The sequence below is a fragment of the Eptesicus fuscus genome, chromosome 8, assembly GCF_027574615.1.
Source record: "Eptesicus fuscus isolate TK198812 chromosome 8, DD_ASM_mEF_20220401, whole genome shotgun sequence".
Taxonomy (NCBI): domain Eukaryota; kingdom Metazoa; phylum Chordata; class Mammalia; order Chiroptera; family Vespertilionidae; genus Eptesicus; species Eptesicus fuscus.
Genome location: NC_072480.1, coordinates 13,003,656 through 13,028,787, shown reverse-complemented (window position 1 = coordinate 13,028,787; position 25,132 = coordinate 13,003,656). Strand labels below are relative to the sequence as shown.

Below are 25,132 nucleotides of genomic sequence, written 5' to 3'. Positions count from 1 at the left end.
ATTTGCTTCCTATTCTCACAACCACAGCCGTAGGTTTCTCTCTTCCTACTCACTTACCATGTGTATGACTTTTGTTATAAGCATCCTCAAAGTCCCCCATACTATTAGGGGATGGAAGAGGGCCTAAGCTGACATTTGGGCAGATGTTAGCCTGTGCCTGAAAATCTGTTTCTGTAAAGAGGATAATGGCTTCTTTTCCCTTTTGCTTAAGAAGCCTCAGACACAGGACCAGCTTCATTGGTTCTGTAACCTATGTAGCCACACAAGGCCCCATGCTTAGAAGGTCCTCACACTTACTTTAGTGCTCTCCTGTCACTGTATTGTAATTCTCAAATTTTTAACAAGGGGCCCTGTATTTTCATTTTGCAGTGGGCCCCCCAAACTATGTAGCTGGGCCTGATCAGATATATGTTACCTCTAGGGCTGGTGAGAAAGGAAATGAAGCCATCCCACCGAGTAGAGTCTTTGTGATGGGCAGATACTGGTGGCTGTGGAAAGTGGGGTTTTTATGCAGGTGTAAGATCATTGGCATCGCAGCACTCATCCATGAAATAATAACCAGTTTTGAAATGCTTTCTAGTATAAATGCTACCGTGATGTCAGATGAAACAATTAATGCAAGAAGGCATAGTTTATTCTTTATAACCCTTAATCTGTGAACCTGGGGGTGTTCTCTCACCTTGTTTTTAACTGTAGGGTGGTTGTATTTTGAATCAGTAAATCAAGAAGTCCCTGAGCTGCTTTGTTGCAAAGCTTGGAATCCAGCATTCATCACTGTGTTCCACTCTTCTGTGTTGGAATGTTAATAGTACTGGAGTTCCATAAATAATGTATTTGTTGCTGAATGTTGCTGCCAGTTATGAGTGGCAGTACAGTTTCTTCTGGAGCTTATTTTGGTTTTACAACCAAATCAAGGTGTCTTAACAAATAAAATGTAGTTCAAATCATAGGGTTACGAGTCTGTTCAACTAGATAGCTTTTCCTTCTTGCACCTGAGTGTCAGAATGGTGGCACTCCATACTTTAAAATGTAGAAAATAACCAGGACAGATAGAAAACAATTGATTTTTTAAATGACTATGTGCCAAAGATTTTATATTAGTCATTAATTAATACAGGAAATAATAAGATGTTACAACCAGTTCCAAGGAAAATCCAAAGAGTAGATAAATGCATAGGCAATGGAAAATGTGGCAATAAATTTGTTAGTAGAATCACAATTGACTACTGCCCTGGGAGGGTTGGGGCATGGAGATTAGTTGTATCTTCACTGGACAAGATTCATTTGCAGTAATAGCAGTTTTCTATAAATTACTGAGTTATAAAATAGTTCAGTTAAAGGTGCAGACCCCTTTAAAAGCAGATAATCCAGAAGGGTGTGCTAGACAACACCTAATATTCCATTGAACAGATATCCAGTAATTTCGTTCTGCCCATTTCAAAGTCACAGTCTACCTGACAGTTTTCCCCCTCCTCTTCTGTAATCATAATAATCTCAAAGATTATTGTTAATCACAAAATAGGGCCAGTCTCATAAGGCTTGGCCTAATTATTTACATTGGTGAAGTAAGAGTGGTAATTAGCATATTGGCCTTCTTGGTTTGCTTTGCAAATATACAGTCATACAGTATTAAACAACTATTAAGTAGCCTACAAAATTAATTTCTCTCTGGAAGTTTTCATAAGGAATCTTGAGTTGAGCTTTTCTACCCCAAGGCTAGGAAATCAAACCAAAGAAACTCTACACCATATTTCTTTCACTTATAGTAAGCATAACCTTGGTTGAATTCCTCGAGATTTCCCACATTTGCTAGGTGCCTGCCTTGGTAGCTTTTTTTACCACCTGTAAGGCCAGGACGCTGCAAAACCAGGTACCAGGCCAGTTTCCTGGAAGAACTTTGTAGGCTTGGCTCCATTAGTTCTTAAAGTGGCTAGTCATATCTGATTCAATGAGCATCATTTTCTAATGATATTCTAGGTAAGGGCTTGGTTGCTCAATTACATCCTGCAGGTAGATTCTAACTGAACCTATGAAATAACTATATTGCCATGGAAATTAAGGAGACTCAGTGGCAGTTTTTAATTCTGGGAGTTCACTGAGAATTGGATATCATTTTTAAATGTTTTCATTTAGCTTCTAAAAGCAGAGTTTACTAAATCGTAGGTTAGAACTAGCATAAAAAGTAAAAGAAAAGGCATCCTTACATACCCCAAAAATAGAACATTAAAACATTAACAGTATTCCAGAAAACATAGTGAGATTTCCTGCTTTGGTTCATTCAGTCCTTTATAATTAGTTCTTGTTCTGCGAGTTCTTGGTTTAGTAGTCCACGTTCATGAAGACATCTGCATGCAGACTTAAAAGAATATAGAAATCCAAGGAAATCCTTATTCAGTCCACTTGCACATATTAAAAATTATCTCAGCAATGTATTAAAAAATGTCAGCTATTTTAAACTATCAGGTATTATTGTATTTTTTAAATATTCATATTGTTTAAATATCTGGTATGTATAGTCCTTTTCCACAGAACACTGAGATTCCCCTTTCTGCCCTGTCACTCATAGCAAAGCCTTTAGGCAAGCATCAGAGTAATACAAAGTTTATCTATAGATTATAGAAATGAAATGGTTGATTTTTTTTTTTTTTTTTTTTTTTTACTGTGACAATATAAGAATGGAGAAGAGTAAAATTCTTTAGTACGATACCTACATAACTATTTCCTGATAGTTTTGGTCAATATTTCCCCTGAAGGTAAAAACATATTATAGGCAATGAGAGCATTCATAAATCTCCAGGGCCTTCCCATAAAATACACAATTTCAGAAATACTTGTGTAGTATTAATAGCATTTTACCTATACTGATCTAACCTAAGGAAGACTGAGCATTTCTTCTGATCTGGTAACTCTTCCCATGCAACTCTTAAAATAGTAACATTGCAAACAAATGCAATTATTTATAGCATCTCCCGTTTTATAAAACAAAGGAACAAATCTTTATGATTTTCCAGCTCCTTTTCAGGAAATCTCAAAGTTTTGGGTGTAAAAGTATCATAAAATTTTAAATATAGGGCTTAATTGAGAAGGCAAAAACAAAAGAAGTGGCAGGTGCCTAAAAACAATACTTGGTTATCTAAATAATTAAAGTAACAATAAAACATTTGTAATGAATAATAACAAAAATCTTAACTCTTTTCACAAGTGACAGCCCTTTTTTTTAATATTCAAGGACTAATCAAGTCAACATAAAGCTCTGAAAATAATTTTGCTGAGACAAAATATCTACTAGCTAGGCTGATTCCAGAGAAGGGTGGAGAACACCTTTTTGCATTGTAGTCAAAGGCATTAATCAGTAAACCAAGGAAATAAGCCATCAAAACTATGCCAAAATTTTAATGTATTTTATAAGCTTTTTTTCAGGCTCAAGTATTCTAAACCAAAGCAAATAAAATTCACTTTCCAAGTTTTGTCCTTTTTTTTTCTCTTTCATATTCTGGAACAAATTTGTACTTTAATTTAGAATTGCCTATTTTCTCCATACGCTCTCAAAAGTATGCACGGGAGTTCTCCAGAGGCTGCACGATGAGAACATCAGAACAAATGCAGAACGATGAGCATCCGGCTCTCTCCTGTTCAGCCAGACATGACAAAGACTTGTAAAAATGTTAAGCAGTTTTTGTCATCAAAGTATTTTGTTTTGGGAAATACAGTTATTTTTCATAAAATATATATGTTATTTATTTTAAAATGAAATGGATTCATCATTGCAATTTTCAAATGAATCAATGTTTTTTTAATTTCTTAGTTTTTATTTCAAATGCAATAAATATTGATAGTTATCACTCACTTAAACAGCTCTTGGGGCCCTCAAATAAGTTTTAAGAGTGTCAAAAGGCCCTGTACCAAAAAGTGTGACAACCACTGCTTTAAGACAAAGCTACTCTTTTTCTTTCAAAAAGTAAATATGCAAATAAACACATGACAAGATGTTCAACATCATTAGTTAATTTGAAAGTACAAATTAAAACTACAATCTGATGCTGCTATCCATATGTTATATGGTTAAAATTTAAAAGTCTGATCAGACCAAATTTTGATGAGGCTTTGGAGGAATAAGAACTTGCACTGCTGGTGGGCATAGAGACAGTATACCACTTTGGAGAACAGATTAGCAGTCACTTAAAAATTAATGCATCTGCCATGTAATCCAGCCATTCTGGAACCATCCTATGTACTTGGTATCTGTCCATTCAAAGACTTGTACTCCAAAGAACATGGTTTTGTTTTTTGTAATCACTTCACCCTGGAAACAGCTGAAATATCCATCAATTGAAGAATGGGTAAATAATGAATAAAATACAACTCAAAAAAAACTGTCGATACAACCGAACAAGAAAAATAAATCTTAAAGTAATTACACTGAGTAAAAGAAACCAAACATTTTTTAAAAGCCCATACTATATTATTCTATTTTTATAAAACTCTAGAAAATGCAAGCTAATCTGTAGTGACAATGTTTGCCTGGGGAAGGGCTGGGGAAATTGGGTGGGAGAGATTACAAAAGGACAAAAGAATACCTCTGGAGTGATAAATCATCCTGCTTGTGGTGACAGTTTCATGGATCAGTTGTACATTTCATGTATGTGCAGCTTATAGTATGTCATGCATTTCTTAATAAAGCTACTAAAAATATTTTTTAAATGTAGAATAAAAATTCCTCACCTAATCACCACCAAAAATAAAGTATATATACTATTGTATTTTTTTTTATTTGAAACTGGCAGTCTCAACAACCCATTTTAATTATAATAATTAACCAAAGAACTAACCTGTATTTCCTCAGGAGGATGTAGATAATTAAGAACTATCTATCAAATGCAGGCATTTTAGCAGACTAACAAAGCTCACAACACATATAACAAATTTCTATTGCAACACACACATCACTTTTCATCCCCTTAAAGTGGCAAAAATGAATCCATTCATTGACATGACTCACGTAGCCTGTCTGTAGAAAAATAAGAAGCAAATACATATAAACTTAATATGTTTTGTAATCAAAGTTTCAGTATTCTAACTTGGAAATTATCTAACTAGGTTGGTGTCCAATAAAGTGGTTAGCTCAAGTTATTAGTCTTTTTTAAGTTACTTAAAGATCTTGGAATTATCTCTAAGTTGATATGCTATGAAACATAATTGCTATTTATATAAAAAGTTTATCACAAAAAGTTTTATATTTAATTGAACACAAATGTATATTTTTTATAATCTTAAACATACAAGCATAATATTAGCTTATTTAGCCCATTATCCTATATAAATTTAGGAGAAAGCAACCCAAATAAAATAAAATGTACAGTTACATTATACTTAACACTGATAAATCAGAGAAAGACAGCTGTGTTTAAAACTTATACTAGTCTCATTTTCCAAAGAGTTACCTTAATTTTGTGAACTTGGATTCTAAAATTTTTATTGAGTTAAATAACATTTTCTGTAAAATAATATTTATTTTTAAGTCTAGTAAATTTAAAGTTGTAGGGGTTCAATTTTCTTATTTTATGTGAAATTTAGGAATATTCCATTTGTAAGTACTTGTTATCTTTATTAACCAAACAGAACACATTTTATAATTTAAAATGTGCTATAATCTAATTTATTGATATGCTTTGGGAATAGGAAAATGTTCCATATACTACAAAAGATAAAAGCCTTGCCGGCTTGTGTGGCTCAGTGGTTGAGCTTCAACCTATGAAGGGTTCAATTACCAGTCAGGGCACATGCCTAGGTTGTGGGCTTGATCCCCAGTAGGGGCATGTAGGAGGCAGCTGATCAATGATTCTCTGTCATCATTGATGTTTCTATCTCTCTCTTCCTCTTCCTTCCTCTCTGAAATCAATAAAAATATATATTAACTAGAGGCCCAGTGCACAGATTCGTGCACTGGTGAGGTCCCTCAGCCTGGCCTGCGCACCCTCTCGCAATCCGGGACCCCACGGGGGATGTTGGGGAGAGACCCAGTTTTGGCCCGATCCTAAGGGACCCCATCAGTGCACGAATCTGTGCACTGGGCCTCTAGTATGCATATAAGATCTTTGGTTAATCTCTTCCCACCCTCCCCCCTTCCCTCTGAGATTCATCAGTCTGTTCCATGTTTCCATGCCTGTGCATTGAGCATCTGCCCCCGGTGGTCATTGCACATCATAGCTACTGGACGGTTGGATGGTCGCTTAGGCTTTTATATATATAGATTAAAAAGATAAAGACTTTTCTGAATTGTAGGCACAAACACATAGAGCTTAATAGCTTCAGTTCTACAGCTTCATCCATGGGACAAAAGTAAACATAAAACATTACCAGTCCATATTTCAAAGTGCTGCTCTTCTTCCCGGGGGCACAGAATTCTTAATTGATTTGAACTCAAAATAGAACAACATTCAAACAAAAATGACCAAGAACTCAGATTCCCTGCTCTCTCCCACCCAACAAAAATTATATCTCTAGAATTTTTTGTTAGTCATCATCAGCTTGTCAGACCATAAAACTGAATTCTCCATCATGGCTGCCACCAAGAGGGAATGATTTGTCAGCCATGCATGGACTAGAAAGAAAAATAAACACAAGTCAGTAAAGAGGGAATAAAAACTAGAGAAATAGAGTCAGTGTAGCTCGAGTCTGGTGCTGCTGAGGATTCGCTCTGGGAGCCAAGAAATGGCTTGCCTGCGAAAGCCACCCATGGCGTGCTGCTCACCCCAGACAACAGGGTCCATCTGGCTCTGTCGGGTTAAATCTGTATCGATAACCTCCAAAACTTTTAAAAATACCTTTTTTAAATTAAATATTTATTGTTGAAAGTATTACATATGGCCCCTTTATCCCCCATTGGCCCCTTCTAGCCGGCTCCTTACCCCAGGCCTTCACCACCCTATTGTGTGTGTCCATGGGTCATGCACATATGCGTACAAGTTCTTCGGTTGATCACTTCCCACCCAACTACCTTCCCCTGCCTTCCCTCTGAGATTCTGCAGTCTGTTCTATGCTTCTATGTCTCTGAATATATTTTGTTCATTCATTTATTTTGTTCATTAGGTTCCACATATGAGTGAAATCATGTGATACTTGTATTTCCCTGACTGGCTTATTTCACTTAGCATAATACTCTCCAGGTCCCTCCATACTGTCTCAAAGGGTAAGAGATCCTTTGTTTTTTTACAACTGCATAGTATTCCCTGGTATAAATGTACCACAGCTTTTTTATCCACTCATCTACTGATGGGCATTTGGGCTGTTTCTAGATCTTAGCTACTGTAAATTGTGCTGCTATGAGCATATGGGTGCATATATTCTTTCTGATTTGTGTTTCAAATTTATTAGGATATATTCCCAGAAGTGGGATCACTAGGTCAAATGGCAGTTCCATATTTAATTGTTTGAGGAAATGGCATACTGTTTTTCATAGTGGCTGCACCAGTCTCCATTCCCACCAGCAGTGTGCTAGGGTTCCCTTTACTCCATGGACTCACCAGCACTTGTTTGTTGATTTGTTGATGGTAGTCATTCTGACAGGTGTGAGGTGATACCTCATTGTGGTTTTAATTTGCATCTCTCTGATGACCGGTGACTTTCAGCATTTTTTCCTGTGTCTCCTGGCCAGCTGTATGTCCACTTTGGAGAAGTGTCTATTTAGGTCCTTACCCATTTTTAATGGATTGTTTGTCTTCTTTTGTTAAGTTGTATGAGTTCCTTATATTTTTTGGTTATATAAAAGATACCTTTTTAAAAAGAAAATCATGACTCTTGAATAAGTATAACATGAACACATGCACATAATTATTTATATAATCATTTAGGGAAAGAACCAGTAATACGTTACAGCCAATTTAACAATCAGTTTTTCTCCTTCCATGAAACAAAAATTGGCTGGCCTCAGGATCTTAAATAAGCATTTTGACTTTTAAGCCTTGAGTACACTCCCCACAGTTGGCATATGGACGCTTCCAGCCCATTTCTAAGGTCTGCACTTGGGGCTCAGCAGTGAGTGTGCTCATTCCCTGACTGCTGAGCTTCCTTCCCTCTGGGCTTTCACTTGCTCTCCTGCACTGAGGCTAACTCCTGTTTTCTTTCACAGTGACAAAATCCAGGCCCTCTCCTATGCGCAGCACACGCGGCAGCTCATCTCATGTGGCAGTGACGGTGGCATAGTCATCTGGAACATGGATGTGGAGAGGCAGGAGGTAGGTACACGGCTGCTGGGCTGGGTTCTGCCATTCTTGGCTATGCTGAAAAACAGCTCAGCCGGCCCTCTATTGATTTCTTATTTCTTTTACAATTAAACCTTGAAATAAGACATGATATGTTAGAGGGAAAAATTATAGTAGAAAAGGAGTTTTTATTTTTTTTGCCTCTCACAAATTGGCATTTAACATTTAAGTGATGGATATTTCATAAGAATTTAGACTGAGAGTAAGCTGTGTAGACTTTAAATGTGTTGCAACATTCACAACAAAATTTCAGGTGAGAAAAAGGAACCTTCTATTTTCAGATGATTAATCCTTGGGTATAAAGTGCCCTATGAAAACAGAAAACTCATGTATTTTATGTCTTGATAGAAATGATTACTCGTGTGGGAGAAATAGTATTTGATAAAGTAAAATTCTTTAGTTATTAATAGAAATATTCAAAATAATTATTTTATGCTTCTTTATGAGTCATCTCCTAGATAGTTCTCCAGATATAAATATATACTTTGACATTTTAAGCATATATTACTAAGTTTTACCTTTCCTTTTCACCTTTGAGTATCTTAACAACTGATATGTTTACTGAATCCCCTTTGACAAGTACATTGAAGGTAACTATATATTCTCATTTCCCTAGAATGATGGTGGGCAAACTTTCCCATTGGCAGTGTATGCTTTTTATGTTTCAGAAAAGCAACACTTTAAAAAAAGACAAAAGCAATTTCCCAACTTCTTTCCCTGCCCTCACCCAATCTCATTTCAAGAAAATGTTACCCACAATCTAATGCCTTTCAAATGTCAGTAATTAAATGCTTCAGAAGATTAAAACTTGTTTTGCTGAAACCATAAATCCACAGGAGTTCTATTAGTAATTAATTAAAATGATCATTATTATTAGGAAGTAGGGAATTATGGAATATTGCTTTTCAAAGTACCCTTTGGCCCCATCAGTATAAAGGCATGGAAATCAATGCATTGTGTGCTAGCCATGCTGGCCAGGCTGTCCCTTTGAGCGTGGTTCTGCATGGAAGTTGCTGAAGGTGAGGCACAATCAGAGCCAGTCTGCCCGGCCTCTTCCCTGGCCTAATTGGCCTGACCCGGGAGGAGAGGACCAGTGGGCTCTTTCCCCTCAGTGCACTGTGGGAGGAAGAAGCGTTCCTCTACCCCCAAGGTCTTTCAGTTGGTCTAAGTTCAAATAGACGTGGAACAGACTAACAAGATAAAATAACCGAATGTGACACATACATATGTATGGAAACTCCACATATATGAGATTCAGAGAACTTACATACATGAGAGGTTCAAAGACAGAGAGGGAAAATGATGTAATAATGATATTCTAAGCTAGGAATCACGTTGGGGCTTCAGAAGGAAGGAAGGTCATTGTAGGACAGTAAGAAGAGCATGTTCAGTGATTAGAGGTTTGCCCTACTCTAAAGACATTCTTTAAGGGACAGATAAAAGTTTATGTTGGCCTTGCAGGGTCTCAAGTGCCTTTAGCTCAAAAGAATCCCAATACCATCAAGGCACTTCTTGGTGTGAGGGGTGACTCATTCTGAGCAGCAGCAGGTTCTGCCCGGGATGGACAAAGGCCCAAAGGAAGATGACGAAACCAGGTGGTTGGTGGGCAGTCTTTAGAGCAGTGATGGCGAACCTATGACACGCGTGTCAGCACTGACACGCATAGCCATTTCTGATGACATGCAGCCGCATGCCGAGGATGAAACATTTGCTGCTCCTGAGGATGAAACATTTGTGACTAGAGTCTTGGAGTTAGTTTTTTCCTCAAAGTGACGCACTACCCGAGTTATGCTTAGTTTTTTGGCAAAGTTTGACACACCAAGCTCAGAAGGTTGCCCATCACTGCCTTAGAGCCATCTTGCTTAAAATGATGCCTTTTGACATCCAGATATATGAGCACTCGGTACTTGTTGACTATTTTAAATCTTATTGAGTTATTCAGAACTCTAAATGAGCAGTGGAGATGGTTCCATCCATTTTTTTGCAAGTGTCATATAAACAGAAATCCCGAGATGTATCTGTGGAGCGCCTTCCTGGTATGGTAAGTGCTGTGCAGTGCTCACCTGGGGAGGTCTGAGACTGATGAAGCAGTCCCTGCCCTGCAGCGCTGGCAGGCTTTCTAGAAGAAAAGACATGTGAGAGAAAACTTAAGAAAACTATGAAATGGTACAAATGAATTAATTGCAGTAGACGTAAGATAGGGCATTAGTTCTGGATATTTAAGAAGGGATGTTACTATTGTCATCTGATGTTCTCAGAGAAAGGTGGGGGAAGGACATAGTTCTAAAAGATTGATGGGGTCTGAACGTGCTCTGACCAGGACAAGAAACAGCAAGAGTAAAGACCAAATGAACATGAGCCATCGCAAATGGAACATTGGTGTGCATGCGCAGGGGAAGCTGACAGAGACAGAAGGCTGGCTGGGGAGTGGGGCAGACGATGAAGACATCAAGTGGCTGATCGCATTTGGGGTTGATATCCCATAGGTTAATAAAATCCATTTTTTCAAAATTTTATCATTTTTTCAAAGTATCCTATCTAATAAAAGAGTAATATGCAAATTGACTGTCACTCCAAGACACAAGATAGCCACCCCCATGTGGTCAAAGATGACTGCCCCCATGTGGACACAAGATGGCCACTACAAGATGGCTGGCAGGGGAGGGCAGTTGGGGGCAGTTGGGGGTGACCAGTTCAGCAGAGGAGGGCAGTTGGGGAAGACCAGGCCAGCAAGGGAGGGCAGTTGGGGGAGACCAGGCCTGCAGTGGAGGACGGGGGGACCCAGGCCTGCAGGGGAGGGCATTTGGGGGGGACAAGGCCTGCAGGGGAGGGTATTTGGGGGGGATCAGGCCTGCAGGGGAGAGCAGTTGGGGGGGTTCAGGCCTGCAGGGGAGAGCAGTTGGGGGGAACCAGGCCTGCAGGGGAGGGCAGTTGGGGGGAACCAGGCCTGCAGGGGAGGACAGTTGTGGGGGGACCCAGACCTGCAGGGGAGGACAGTTGGGTGGGGGGGACCCAGGCCTGCAGGGGAGGAGGGTTGGGGGAGACCCAGGCCTGCAGGGGAGGGCAGTTGGAGGGGACCCAGGCCTGCAGGGGAGGGCAGTTAGGGGTGACCAGGCCAGCAGGGGAGGGCAGTTAGGGGTGACCAGGGCAGCAGGGGAGGGCAGTTAGGGGCAATTGGGCTGGCTGGGGAGCAGTTATACGTTGATCAGGCTGGCAGTGGAATGATTAGGGGGTGATCAGGCTGGCAGGCAGAAGCAGTTAGGGGCAATCAGGCAAAGGCAGGCGAGTGGTTGGGAGCCAGCAGTCCTGGATCGGACCTAAACGGGCAGTCAGACATCCCTCAAGGGGTCCCAGATTGGAGAGGGTGCAGGCTGGGCTGAGGGACACCGCCCCCGCCCCCCCACACACACACACGAATTTCATGCACCGGGCCTCTAGTATGTAATAAAATACACTTTGTAGAAAATTTCAGAGTGCTCACTAACAAATAGAATGCAGTTACTCATGATACCACACCCAGAAATATCACACTTAACAATAAAGTATTCCTCCTTATCCTTTTCTCTACATATACACATATGGAAGATTTTTTTTAACAAAAAATGAGATTGAATTATACTACACATCACATGGTGACTTATTTTTTTCCCTTCCCCGATACTTACTCCCAACTCCCTCCTCATTCATAGACACCACTGTGATGCATTTGATATGCATCCTCAACCTTGCATGCTTCCTTGTACAAGATGCAGTGATGTATTTATGTTAAAGTTTTCTGTGAATCTTCCTGCATCAAAACTGTTCTAAAAAATCACAACATAAGTATGACTTTTAGGTGTAAAATGTCTTTAGCTAAAACCTTTGTATTTTATTAAATATGTCTTTAAATTGACTAAGACATGAAAATTACGAAGCAACTTAAGGCTACTTTCTTCGGTTTTGGCTCGGTTGGGTGTCGTCCTGTGCACCGGGAGGTTGCTGGTTTGATTGATTCCTGGTCAGAGCACATGCCTGGGTTTTGGACTTAATCCCCTGTGGGGAGTGGGCAGGTGGCAGCCCGATCAATGTTTGGCTCTTACATCAATGTTTCTCTCTCTCCCTCCCCTTCCTCTCTCTCTAAAAGCAATAAACTATTCTTTAAAAAAAGAAAAAAGGAATTAGAGCTCTTAAAATGTCACCCTTTTACTTTTCTTTTGAGAACATATATAGCTTTAGGTTTATTTCTGCTTGAAGGTAGGAAAATAGGCTAAATCCCTAACGCTGTTCCTTAACAGGTATTCCTTAGAAAAGGATTACATCAATAGAAAAAGGCCTTCACCCTAGCCAGTTTGGCTCAGTGGATAGAGTGTTAGCCTGTGGACTGAAAGGTTCCAGGTTTGATCCCGGTCAAGGGCACATGCCTGGGTTGTGGGCTTAATCCCCAGTGTGGGGCGTGCAGGCGGCGGTCAATCAATGCTTCTCTCTCATCATTGATGTTTCTATCTCTCTCTCTCTCTCCCTTCCTCTCTGAAATCAATAAAAATATATTTTTTAAAAAGAGCAGTTTCAAAAAGAAAAAGGCCTTCCTAGCCTTTTTTATGATGCTGTCTATTATGAATCTCAGAGAGGAAACAGGCTGTTGTTTACACGTTTCACAAACTTGTTTGAGCTCATGCCTCTTTTACATTAAGAGACAAATGGGAGTTCCCTGGAATTCACTTTTGGGAAACCCTGGGATTGGGTTTATTTTTCAAGGCTCCTTGGGTTTGGTGACATGTGGAAAGAGATCAGTGCCTCTGCCAGGTGATGAATTTACAGAGATGAACATGGAACTATGGAAGCAAATGCAGCGTCACTATAAGCCTAATCTATGAAGATTTACTAGAGAATAGCTTTAAACTTAACACAACTTTTAAACCTGTTTGAGCCCTAACTGGTTTGGCTCAGTGGATAGAGCGTCAGCCTGCAGACTGAAGGGTCCCAGGTTCGATTTCGGTCAAGGGCATGTACCTTGGTTGCGGACACATCCCCAGTGGGAGGTGTGCAGGAGGCAGCTGGTCGATGTTTCTCTCTCATCGATGTTTCTAACTCTATCCCTCTCCCTTCCTCTCTGTAAAAAATCAATAAAATACATATATTTTTTAAAAAAAACACACACCTGTTTGACATAGTTTAGAGTATTCGTGATGGGGCTGGGAAATAGGGAACGAAGTCAGACTATTGTGTGACCCATGAGGCAAGGAGCAGTTTCAAACCCTGCTGGACTGTGCCACGAGTGGACAGGGACAAGTTGCATCTCTGAGTACCTACCGTGGTCAGGTTCTGTCCCTCCAACACAGATGGCTGTGTGTACGTGTAATGTGCAATTACATAATTGTACACAAAGCAAATATAATTGCATACAGAGAATGAGATACAGTCCTGAAGCCTCAAGGTAGCTGTCAAGACTGCTGATAGAGCCCCAGCTCCCCCTGAACACCCCTGAACTCTGACCAGGTCATAGCACTCAGCACTCTGTGCTTCTTTTCAGGCCTTTGCACTGATACTTATTTAAATAGTTATTATTAATAATATTTTCATGTTTAGCCTACCATGATGCTTCTCCATGAGATTCTTTCTATTCATCACTACATCCCTGACACATAATAGACATTTATAAATATTTTTTAAATGATTGAGAAATTGTGCTTCTGTTTCTTATAAGCATATCCTGATTCTGTTTCATCACTGTAACTTATATCAAGTAACCTTAGGTTACTGTTTCTCACTGTGACCTGCTGTGTGTTTTATTTGACAAGACCCCTGAATGGTTGGACAGTGATTCCTGCCAAAAGTGTGATCAGCCTTTCTTCTGGAACTTCAAGCAAATGTGGGACAGTAGGAAAATTGGCCTGAGACAGGTGAGTGGTATGGCTGCTTCATCAAAATGTAATAGTGTGGAAATAACTTTCCCTTGTGATCTTAGAAGAAATAGGGGGAAATTATTATCATGGAGTCTCTTTGTGAGTGCACATTAATTTGTTCCCTTTATCTGCTATAGCTCATTTCTACTGGATTCAGTTTTATAGAGATTTGTCCCCAGTAAGTAGTTAAGGTATAGGACTTTAGAATTCTGCTGACATCTATTGAAATATACCTTAAAGTTAGAGGGATCATGCTTTAGCTCATATTGGTACCAAACCATGCAATTATAGAAGTGGTATTTATTAATTCTTAATAATTTCGCTGGTCCTTTGTCTTAGTTTTAGTTATTTGGATCTACTTATAATACGACATTTCAGTCTGATTCCATGCTTGGGTTTGGTCATCCCTAAAACACCAAAAGTTGATTTCGTTGCTCACCTAGATCAGGCGTGACTAGAGTATAGACAATGGATTGAAGCAGGTTTCATTCCAATTCTCCTTCATGAGGCAGCATAATCTCTGGAGATGGCACTTCCTAATTACACTCAGCTTTAAGATAACCTGACTGCTGGGTGTTCCTCTAGAAATCAGAGAGAGGACCAAGAATGGGGTAAGGAGGCAGAGGGGAGGTGGCAGTCAGGTGTGTTTCCCAGCAGTCTTCATTCTGAATAAACACAACCGGTGTGTTCCTTTCAGTTTTGGGGGGCAACCTTGTTTAGCCTCCTCAGCTAAACGCTGTTGATCACTGCTGAGCAAACCCCGAGACGCCGAGGCCCGGCCGCCCTAACAAGTCCCGGTTCTCTCTCTGCAGCACCACTGCCGCAAGTGCGGGAAGGCCGTCTGCGGCAAGTGCAGCTCCAAACGTTCCTCCATCCCCCTGATGGGCTTCGAGTTTGAAGTGAGGGTCTGTGACAGCTGCCACGAGGCCATCACAGATGAAGAGTAAGTTCCAGCAGTCTGCAAAATGGTCAAGGTTAAGGAGAGAATGTGAACTGAGAGCTGCACCCAGCACCACAGTCGTGACTACTGATGCCCTGTTCCTGCTGGTTTAGAATGTAGATCCTGGCAAGTGGGCAGAGCCCACCTTTCCACCAGGAGATTGTGTTCTCTTTGACTTGGGAGGGAAGCGTACACACCAGGAATGCATCCCTGTGCTCTTCTCACCCCCGGGGTGTGTGCACTGCAGATAGGTATTCCTCAAGCAGAGCCTTCTGTATACTCATTTTCCTGAGAAGTGCTCAGGAGTCCAGGGTCAAGGATTCCTTTCTAGCCCAAGCTGGTATCTTCTACAGGAGCCAAATCAGCCTTAGGCTCTAGAGCAAGCATGTCAAACTCGCGGCCTATTGGCCGCATGCGGCCCACAATGAATATTTTTGCAGCCCAGCCAATATAACGGTATATAAGAAACATTTTAATAAAAATTTTGTAACTTAATTTTTACAATATCCTGTTGTACATAATTATTAATAACGAACTACAACGTTCGCTAATGACTGATTACTATAATTGTGTTGCATTCATTTCCCTTACACGCCTTACGCGCAGGCGCATTTCTCTCCACTAATACTAGCAGCGAATATTTTAGCAGCCGATTGCCATGTCATTAGTCTTGTACTGACTTGTTTGGTGTGCACAATAGGAAATAAATCACTTTCGGAGAACAAGAAAAATAGGTTTATTTGTGTTACACTTATTTGTGCAGTTACTCGGTGTCTGGTAAGTTAATGTTCAAGAAAAAATATTAATTTTTATTAAAATGTTCTATTATTTTATGTTACCGATTACTCATTTATTTCAGCCCTTTGTATTCAGCATGTCTCTATCAAAATAAACCTCCGTTTCTATGAAAATTGAAGCTTTTGTTTTTTTGTGGCCCACATACACTTAAACCTTGTTTATTTGGCCCATGTTAGCCTTTGAGTTTGACATGCTTGCTCTACAGGTTTCATTTTCCAGGAAGAGCTAAGCCCTTTACCTAAGAAACAAATGCTACCAGTTGCCCAACTACTGAGTCTTGCTGGTCAGTCTTGCCCAGAAACCCAGACCTTAGGTTGCTGTGTCTGTGCTTAGTAAAGGTGGGACAAATCTATGCTGTCTCTTTAGTGTTGGCTAATTAAAAACTGTCCCAAATGTAAACAGAATGCTCTGCAACAAGTTTTTTTTAGTGAATTACAGCAGGATTTCATAGGAAAAGGGCTGCCTAATGCCCCCACCCCCACATACTTCCAGCGCCTTGTATATAGTAAAATCATGTAAGTACTAGATGGGTGTCTTAAAAGATGCATGTAAATAGAAACATTTAAAATGCACCAGAGTAAATAAGCATTTAAAGGGAATTCGTGGCAAATTAATAAAGTATTCTTTTACAAATAACCCTAACTTATGTGTTTTCCATGATTATTTATCCATATCATATATAAATTAAAATGCCCTTCCAGAAGTATTTCTGTTCACTGATTATTTTCCACTCATCATACATGATGAAGTGAATATGAGTTCTCATTAAATTAGAGGGCTGCATGTGATCTTAGAGATACTCTAGCCTAGTTCTTCATTTTATAGATAGATAAAGACACAATCCTAGAGGATCTAAGGGTCTGCAAATTAAACCTAAATCCTTAATTCTAAATATTTTAAACTAACCATTTTTATTATGCTGAAGATGTATTTAGATTTAGTTATAGATTAAAAGTAGAAAACAAACGTCTTCAGAAAGCCCACTGGAACATTGGAGAAAAGCTGTCTCCTTCCATGTCCCTGACGCCTTTCCCACATCACTGCTCTGCCTCTTCTCGTGCCTTCAGAGCGCCAGGGCAGTTGACAGAACTTCTTACTAAAAAATATGCACAGATTAAAAAACTGCAAAACAGATAACAGTGTTTGGTAGACTATTTACCAGCAAGTCCTGAGATCAGACTTAGCCAAAGCACTGAGGTATTTTGTTTTCTTTTTTAATTTGTCAGAAAACACAGAGATTTTCATGGGCTCTATTAGAGCAACAAGTAATCTATAAGGGACTTTTGCATCTCTTTCCCATTTTGGAGAATATCAGAATCCTTTACTTAAAAAAACTTTTTTACCAGGTCACCAGGGAATAAAGGTAGATCTGAGCAACATTTCTAACAGTGAGGCTGTTTAGCCATTTGGCTAAAAATTAGAGTTTAATGTCACTCTAGATATCCTTCATTCCTATGTCATGACTTTTCACTCTTGGAAACGTTCTTTGCTTCCTCCAGACGAGCGCCCACGGCCACTTTCCACGACAGTAAACACAACATTGTGCACGTGCATTTCGATGCAACCCGGGGATGGCTACTGACTTCGGGAACTGACAAGGTTATTAAGGTAGGGTGCGCTCTCACATTAGGAGCTTTCCATGTTTGGCCCTATGTGAATATACAGGAGCACCAAGGCTACGTGAAACCTGCTCAGGAGGGCTCCCTTGGCAGTGAGCATTTATACATACAAGGCCCATGCCAGGCACTGGGTGTACACGCCAAGATAAAGACATGCTCTTGCCTGCAAGGAACAGCTAGTCAGTTGGAGACATACTCTTAAAAAGACAGTTAATAATAGGTCACATATGCAGTGGCCAGAAGAGCAATACAGACAAGAATTACTTTAAGAGTTCCATAGAGGGAGACGGTGCTGCTGGAGGTGGCTCTGTGAAGGAGGAGGGATTTGAGATGAGCATTGAATGAACGGTAGAAGTTGATAAGCCAATAATTAATAAACAAGACCTTTTCCCCGTGAGATCAGTTAGTCCACAAGCATTCCTCCAGGGTCCCTCTGAGGACCACAGCCGAGGTCCCGGATAGAAGGGGCCACACCTGCCTCGTTTTCTGAGAAACACGCAGGCATATAGCACAGGCTTGCCCAGCGCACTGAGCTCTGCTTCCCAGGCCCATTCTGGTCCATTCTTAGAGGCAGCAGCAGGATAAGTTGGTTTAAATAACCCCTTTTGGAAGCTGCCAGGCCTCTGAAACTTTAAGCAAGTTTACCTTAAACTCTGGAGTCTCGGATCCTTTATTTTTTAAAATGGACCCCTTGAATTGTTTGGAAGATTAAATGTGATAAGATATTGAAAGGACACAGCAATCCTTGGCACCCCTTTGCTGCCTAATATAGTGTAGTCCCCTCCCCCGTAAACGGCTCTGGTCTGCTTTTAGTCTCCATTAGCCGGATGAAAATGTCCAGCTGCCATGGTCATGGTTTTGAGGTTCATGTTATAGTACTTTTTGATGGAAAATACTATTTTAAAGATTTCAGAATCATGTTAGTATAATTCGTTGCTTCTTAAATTAAAAAAATTTACTTGAATTTAATTATAAGGATTGGTTATCATCAACACAATGTAATTCTAGTTCATTGTATAGCTTCTTTTTCTTTTTACAGTTGTGGGATATGACCCCAGTAGTATCTTGATGACACTCCCAGGCATCTGAAAGATAGTATTTACTCAAGAAATGATTCTTCTAATCCAAATCGTTCCTGGAGCTGTAAAGCAGACGTGTGAGAAGAGAGAAACTAAAGGAACTAGCTGAGTTTGCGTATTACCTGCGCACAGTGGGGAGCCAGTGAATGAACACGTGGAGGGGACTCTTTCACCTTGTTCATACAATATAAAAGAAGATATTTTTTTAACAAATGGTTTGTACAATCTGGCTTGCTGCATTGTTTGAGTATACTGTAAACTCTGTGGAGTGCTTAATTTTTATATTTTCAATACTTCATTTTAGTTGTTGCTTTGTGTGTCGGAAAAATGAGGGAAATGTCTGTTCAGGGTATTTTTGGTCATTTTAAAGCAGTTTCCATGTTTTCTTCACTTGGGCACGGATCACGTGGTCAGCATCTTTTTCTTCTCTATGTATCTACTCTCACCTTCATCTGCTTTTCACCAGAGTGTATGTATTTACCCTGCTTATAAACAGTGTTTCTGTTTTCCTTGAAATCCTCTTCAGTTGAGCGATTTGGAAAACCATTCATGTGGATTTACCAACTGACTTCTTGAATCACCTGCAGAACGATGTGTAATGTCTAACTTACTCATGTTCTTACATTGAGTAGACATGGCCTGGTGTTTCTGCCTCCGTTTTCTCTGTCTTTCCCACATTAAAAACGCCGTGAGAAAGCTGTTCCCAGCCATTGTCATCATGGGAGTAGATGGTTATAACTCAGAGCTTCAAGTATCAGTGCCTGGATCGTTTCTAATTCAGTTGGAGCCTTCTGAGCCTTTCGTGTTTTAGTTTTATTGGCATAGCTCTCCCTCACTTGTATTAAAAACAAACAAAATCCTATGTCCTTAAAAAAAAAAAAAGGGTGTCTTTAAGCTATGTTTTTGTGTGTGACATCACCTCTGAACTTGACCATGTTCATTATGTGAAGTTGAATCCTGTTCTCTTCCTCACCATCTGTATTTTCTCCCCCTTTAACAACTAGAACACTTTGCGCAGTTATACTAAAACTGTGTGGTCTGAGACATAAAAGGTACTGAATCTTACAGCTCATGATGTCTTCCTGTTGGAAATGTAAAAAGGGGCTTTTGAAAATCAGTCTGAAGAACTCTGATTTTAAGGGAATCCAATCAAATTTGATAAAAGTGAAATATTCTGTGTTTTAGTGACTCAACTCAAGATATTGAATTCCTTTTTTTTTTTTTTTTTCTTATTTTCACCTATAAAAATAGAATTTAAATGAGTGGGCAAGCATGCGCTATGTGCCTGCCCCATTCTAAGCACGTTACATGGTATCACCTCATTCAACCCTCACCTGTTGGGGGGTTTTGTGGGAATCACTAAGTCTCTTGGGGATTACTACCAGGTTAAATAAAACTTTCAGGTAAACAGACCAATTGCTTGCCCATTCTCTCCAAGTCCTACCTCCACAGTCTCCTGTTCACTTCTGATTTGACAATTTTTTAGTGGTAGTATTTTAAATCCTCCTGATTTTTTTTCTCTTTTACTGGAAAGCAAATTTTTCACTCGTGATCATTAATTACTTTTCTTTCTAACCAAAACAACTCCTACCAACCAAACTTCGGTACCACCCCCAATACTGACCTAGCGTGCTTCCTGGAGTGACCGCTGCAGCATTGATGCTCCCCCGGCAGCCACGGGGCACGACAGTCATCAGACCAGCCCACGTGACCAAACTCTAAGCTCAGATGCACGCGTGTGTGTGCACAGAAATGATTACCAGTTGTCCCTTCACTGGCCCCTTCCACATTACCCTTGCTTGCTATCAAGCTGTTAAAGTCAGAGTCTTTACTGCATGATTGCTCTGTGAGAGAGCTTTAAAAAGGGAATTAAATTAAAAATATCCAGGTGTCTGTTTTGTAATTTATTACTAGAACCTGCAGCCATTACTAAGTTGTACATAATGAAGAACAAATGTTGGAAATGAATAATAGGGATGGATCGCTCTGTTTTCCAGCTTTTGGGACATGCAGAGAGGAAGACACAGTGTTAGAAAGGCAGTAGGTCAGGCACCCAGCATGCCTGGCATGGATCTGAGTCAGGTCTGGATGAGCTCACACCCCATTGGGAAGGTGATTGTCCCTTTGGGATCACATGTGCACCCCGGTGGCTCTGTCTGTGACCCTGCACGTCACTATAGCCATCTCCCTCCCAGCATGGCTGTACCCCAGCCCATAGAGCCACTCGGAGACTGAAACCACTTGGCACTTCATTGGTGAGGAGAGTCGCAATCACAAACCACAGCTATGTCAAGACATCCATTGCTCTGCCCTTCTCTTTCTCCTCAAGTAAATGGGTGCTTGAATTTGTATGTTTGTAATACTGTGAATTATGTTGAATCTCCACTGTTTTTGTAACTCAGAGATCTATGTGCTGGTGTTGGGTGTCTTCCAAGCATTTTATGGAAATGGAGGCTTCATTCACAAGGGAGGAAGCTGGCACCCGCACTTGCCTTTCCTCCTGTCTAGGTGAACTGTCATAGTTCTTGCTTTGCCCTATTGGATTTGCACTTTTCATACATTTTTCTGTATTACTTCAACACACAACAGCTCTGGCAAGTAATGCCTAGCATGGCTATGTTGGGAAAGTGGCAGAACTGCACATAGTTCTTTCTTTGGTAGGATAAAACCAATCACGTGCTTTCGGTTTCTCCAAAGAAATGATATTACTGGAACCTTTAACTGCCTGTATGTCTCCACAGTAGCAAAGGTGGTTTTACATTAAGCCCTTGAAGTTGTGTGTCTTTTATATGAGGTCAGTCAACCATGATATATTTGTTTGAATTATTCAAAGAATCATAAAATCATAAAACTGGAATGGATCTTCAGAGATCTAGAATGTTCCATGCACAAAGCACTAGTTCTACCAGGCAGTTAGACTAGCTGAGGTGTAAACAAGAGAATCTAAAAGAAGGATTTTCAAGCAACAAATGCTTTTGAACATTACCTGGTAATGGCACGATCAAGGGGAGTGACTTCAGTGCCTTGAGACAGGGTGCCTCAGGAACCAGGTTTGTTCCTTATCGAGCAAATCTGACACTTCTTATGCCCCCGGCCCTGTGGTTATGAGTGGGGCGTACCATGTAGTGAGGCAATTATTGCAGGTCTTCATCAGTATAAACTTGCCTGCACTTTCCCCACAGACCACACAGTGGCAATACTTAAGTGGGAATCCGGGGGCATTGTAAGTGCACCTCTACCCCATTTGTCTGAAGACTCTTAACAGGTTGGCCTTGAGTGAGTTGCTGGGCCTACAGCATTTGCCCTTCCTATGGAACATTACGTGTTTTGAGATTAATTTTTTAAAAGCATAATTTATTTTTGCTTAACATTAATCTATTTTTAAAGCCTGAATTTTGACTTTTAAGCAAAGAGATATCTCTAAACTATGTATCAAAGTTACTGAATATAAATATTCATTAAATGACACTCTTGGTTTTGCCTTTTCATATAATTTATTGTATAAAGACCTTGTTCACTAAAATTTACATTTTAAAGTGAAAGGAAGCATTTTGCTAAGTTAAATAATGCTAAGTTAAATTTTTCCTGATGTGAAAGCATGGATATCTAGCAATTTGATTGCAAAACACAGAAATTAAGTTCCTTTTTAACACTCAGTTATCTGGATAATCCTTGAGATTCCAGTCCATTTCGACCAACCATTTGGTGAGTGCTCACTCTATGCCAGGCTTTGAACTAGGCCTGGGATGACCAGATCCATTTCCAGGCCAGGGCAGAGGCCACACAGATGTGAAGATGGGTCATTTCAGTACAGGGTGGGTGGGGCCAGAGGGACTTCGCTGAGGAAAGTCTTTGCTGATCTGAGAGCGAGCAGAAGGGTGAGTTGAGGGAGGAAATGACTTTCCAGGCTGCAGAAACAAAGGCCCATGATCTGGCATCAGCCTGCTGCATCGGCTGCAGGTGGTTTGCAGTTGCCAGAGAAGATCAAGTTCTGGGCTGCAGTCCTGGAGCCTGAGCTCTCCTCACTTTGAGGCACAGATGCTCATGACTGCAGAGAGGGAGGCAGCACATAGTTGGCCTTGAGGCGTTTGTTTACTTGGAGGCTCATCAGTTTTAGAGTCAAGGTTTTCCTGCCGTCCAGGCTAGTATCAGAGTTTCTTCTTCTTTGGAAATGCCTCGAATGTTATCTTAAAAAGACCCATGGTAACTAATTTCTGAACTTTCTGGGTACACAGCCCCTCACTGGAGGCATTGAGGTGGATAGAGCTGGAGACCACACATGCATGGACATGGCCTGGAGGAATCTAATGGCACAATTACGTAAGTGGGCTGAGCTAGCTTCTCCCCTTTGCAAAAGGAACGACCTTGACCTGAGCAGGAGGAGAGTGTTCTAGGCAGCTGGCATCACACTAATACGCAGAGCCAAGCCGTTTGGTACAGAAGCAGCGTCGTCTCAGTGCCGTGTGGCAGATGTGATAACTCCGCATCGCCTGGCCCTCTCCAAGCGAAGGGAACCTTTTCCTCAATTAGTGACGGTGAAGGGGCTCAGCCCAGGCAGGGGCACGCCCCGCCTCTCACCGTGGGGCTTGGCACTTCCTAGTTCTGCTGTTCCATCCATGTGCCTTTGTCCTTCAGAACCCAAGTATCGTATGTCCATAACTTAGTTTCAAAACATCCATGTTCATATTTAAACTTTAACTTAACTTTACAACCATGTATTATCTACTACCGATTGAGGGGTTTTAATTTTGTCTTTAAACATTGTCCTTCCCACTGAGAAGCATATTTAGGCCTAACACACCAAAGAAATATCTACAAATTAGATCTGTCCAAAATTGGAATGGGATCCCTCCTTTGCGTTTCCCATGCCAGGGAATGGAAACCGTATGGCCCCTTGTCAGTGATGTGGGAAGGAGATTACGCCTAGAATAAGGGTCGAATTTGATGATTGTTCTTAGGAACCCTCCCAGTCCCAAGATCCTGTGATTCCATGAATGTTACCATATTTATTATTGAACTGACCTAGACTTTTATCAGTGGCCGAACCTCACGCGGCTGACTTAACTCAGATAAATGGGAGCATATTGCAACACCTTTGTCTTCTGTTCTGCCTTCAAATGTTCACGTTTATGAGTCAAAAGTGTACCTGACTTTCTTGGAAGAGAAAGTGTCAGGGAACTACAGGTTGGTTTAAAAGGTTAAATTTAGCATCTGACCTTGATATTCATGATTCTTTCCTCCTCCCCTTTCCCCCCCTTGGTTCTCTGGGAAGCACGAGAGGGAGAACTGTACCATAAAAAGGGAAATGGTTTGAAAAAAGTGTTTCACTTACATACACTTTTTTCCCCGTTTAAATGGATGACAACCTTATGTCAGTAGCATACACCAATATGAAGTATGGACCAAAATACTGTGTCATTGGTAACCATTGTACTCTCATATATATTGTGTTTTATGCCACTTGCCTTGCTTTTAAATGACTTTTTTTTTTTCAATGTACTGTTTTGTGAAAGAAAATCCATGAAAAGTAAGACTGTTATTAACTGGACAACAGGGAAGGTGCTAGCCCCACCTCATGCCTGTCGACCACTGTGGCCATAACCAGGGGCGTGGACATTTCTCCTCTGCACGCCCAGCCGTCTGTGGCCACGCCAGAGCCTGGCTGCAGCGGGCATGTTACTTGAGGATATTTTTTTCTTTTTGAAGTGAGATTCTTCTCCAAGGGATCCAGCTGAAGATGTAAAAAGCCTGAAGATAGAACAAGTTTCTCAAGTGTGGTTTCTGTCACTGATTCCACCAACCAAACCAAGCAGCCTTGACATTGACTTCCTGAATGTGATCACGTGGGACTGAGCAGGGATTCCCTACAGTGTTAAAATGTCTATTCAGTTCTACTTCAGATGCTGCTGAATGTTGGGAATGTTTCTAAACTCTGCTCACTCTCCCACTGTGCTTCCCTCCAACTGAACTGTACGTGTAGCCATTACCAATGTACGTTAGCAACGCAAAGTCGCCTCCATGGTTTAAAATAAATATCTGTGGAAATTATCCTGCCTCTGTGGCCCCATCGTTGCTGCTGTCCAGCTATAACACATGGCCATGTACACCCCAGCAACCTGCTTTGGGGTTAGCCACGGGGGTGGGGGTAGGTCTCCAGCCCACTCCTGCTCAGCTGTCAGGACCCCTAGGAGAGCAGCGACCTGGAGACAAAGGTGAGCCACCATTCACCCCAGACTCAGCACAGCAAATGGGCTGTAGCATGTAGTCCTTTCTATGTTCTCTTTTACCTGTGGTTAAACTTTCCACGTGAGGACAAAGGGCTTCAGGGCAAAGACAGCCAGGGAAGGCCTCTGAAGTCATTAGGCCCATTTTATGGACAAGAACGTAGGCGGGAAGAAATCAATGGCCTGCACAATGTCCAACAGCCAGTGAGTGGGGTGGCTGGGAAACACTTCACCCCAAGCCCCCTGCCCCTGGTGGCGCCCCTCCCTCAGCCCACCTGTGCCCCCAAGCCTCCCCCACACCCAGCCTCCAGAGGCCCGGCTTTCCTCCT

The 25,132-nt window shown here is 41.0% G+C and overlaps 1 protein-coding gene across 1 annotated transcript in view; it reads left to right on the top strand.

Annotated features, from left to right (window-relative positions):
• WDFY2 (WD repeat and FYVE domain containing 2) overlaps nucleotides 1–24,627 on the top strand; it is a 213,878-nt gene extending 189,251 nt beyond the window's left edge. The window contains exons 8-12 of the mRNA XM_008152072.3: nucleotides 8,129–8,234; nucleotides 14,039–14,140; nucleotides 14,956–15,086; nucleotides 17,381–17,489; nucleotides 18,540–24,627. Of these exons, the coding sequence (XP_008150294.2) occupies nucleotides 8,129–8,234; nucleotides 14,039–14,140; nucleotides 14,956–15,086; nucleotides 17,381–17,489; nucleotides 18,540–18,569 (478 nt within the window). The 3' untranslated portion in view covers nucleotides 18,570–24,627. The remainder of the gene's footprint in view (nucleotides 1–8,128; nucleotides 8,235–14,038; nucleotides 14,141–14,955; nucleotides 15,087–17,380; nucleotides 17,490–18,539) is intronic.
• Nucleotides 24,628–25,132: the final 505 nt, after the last annotated feature.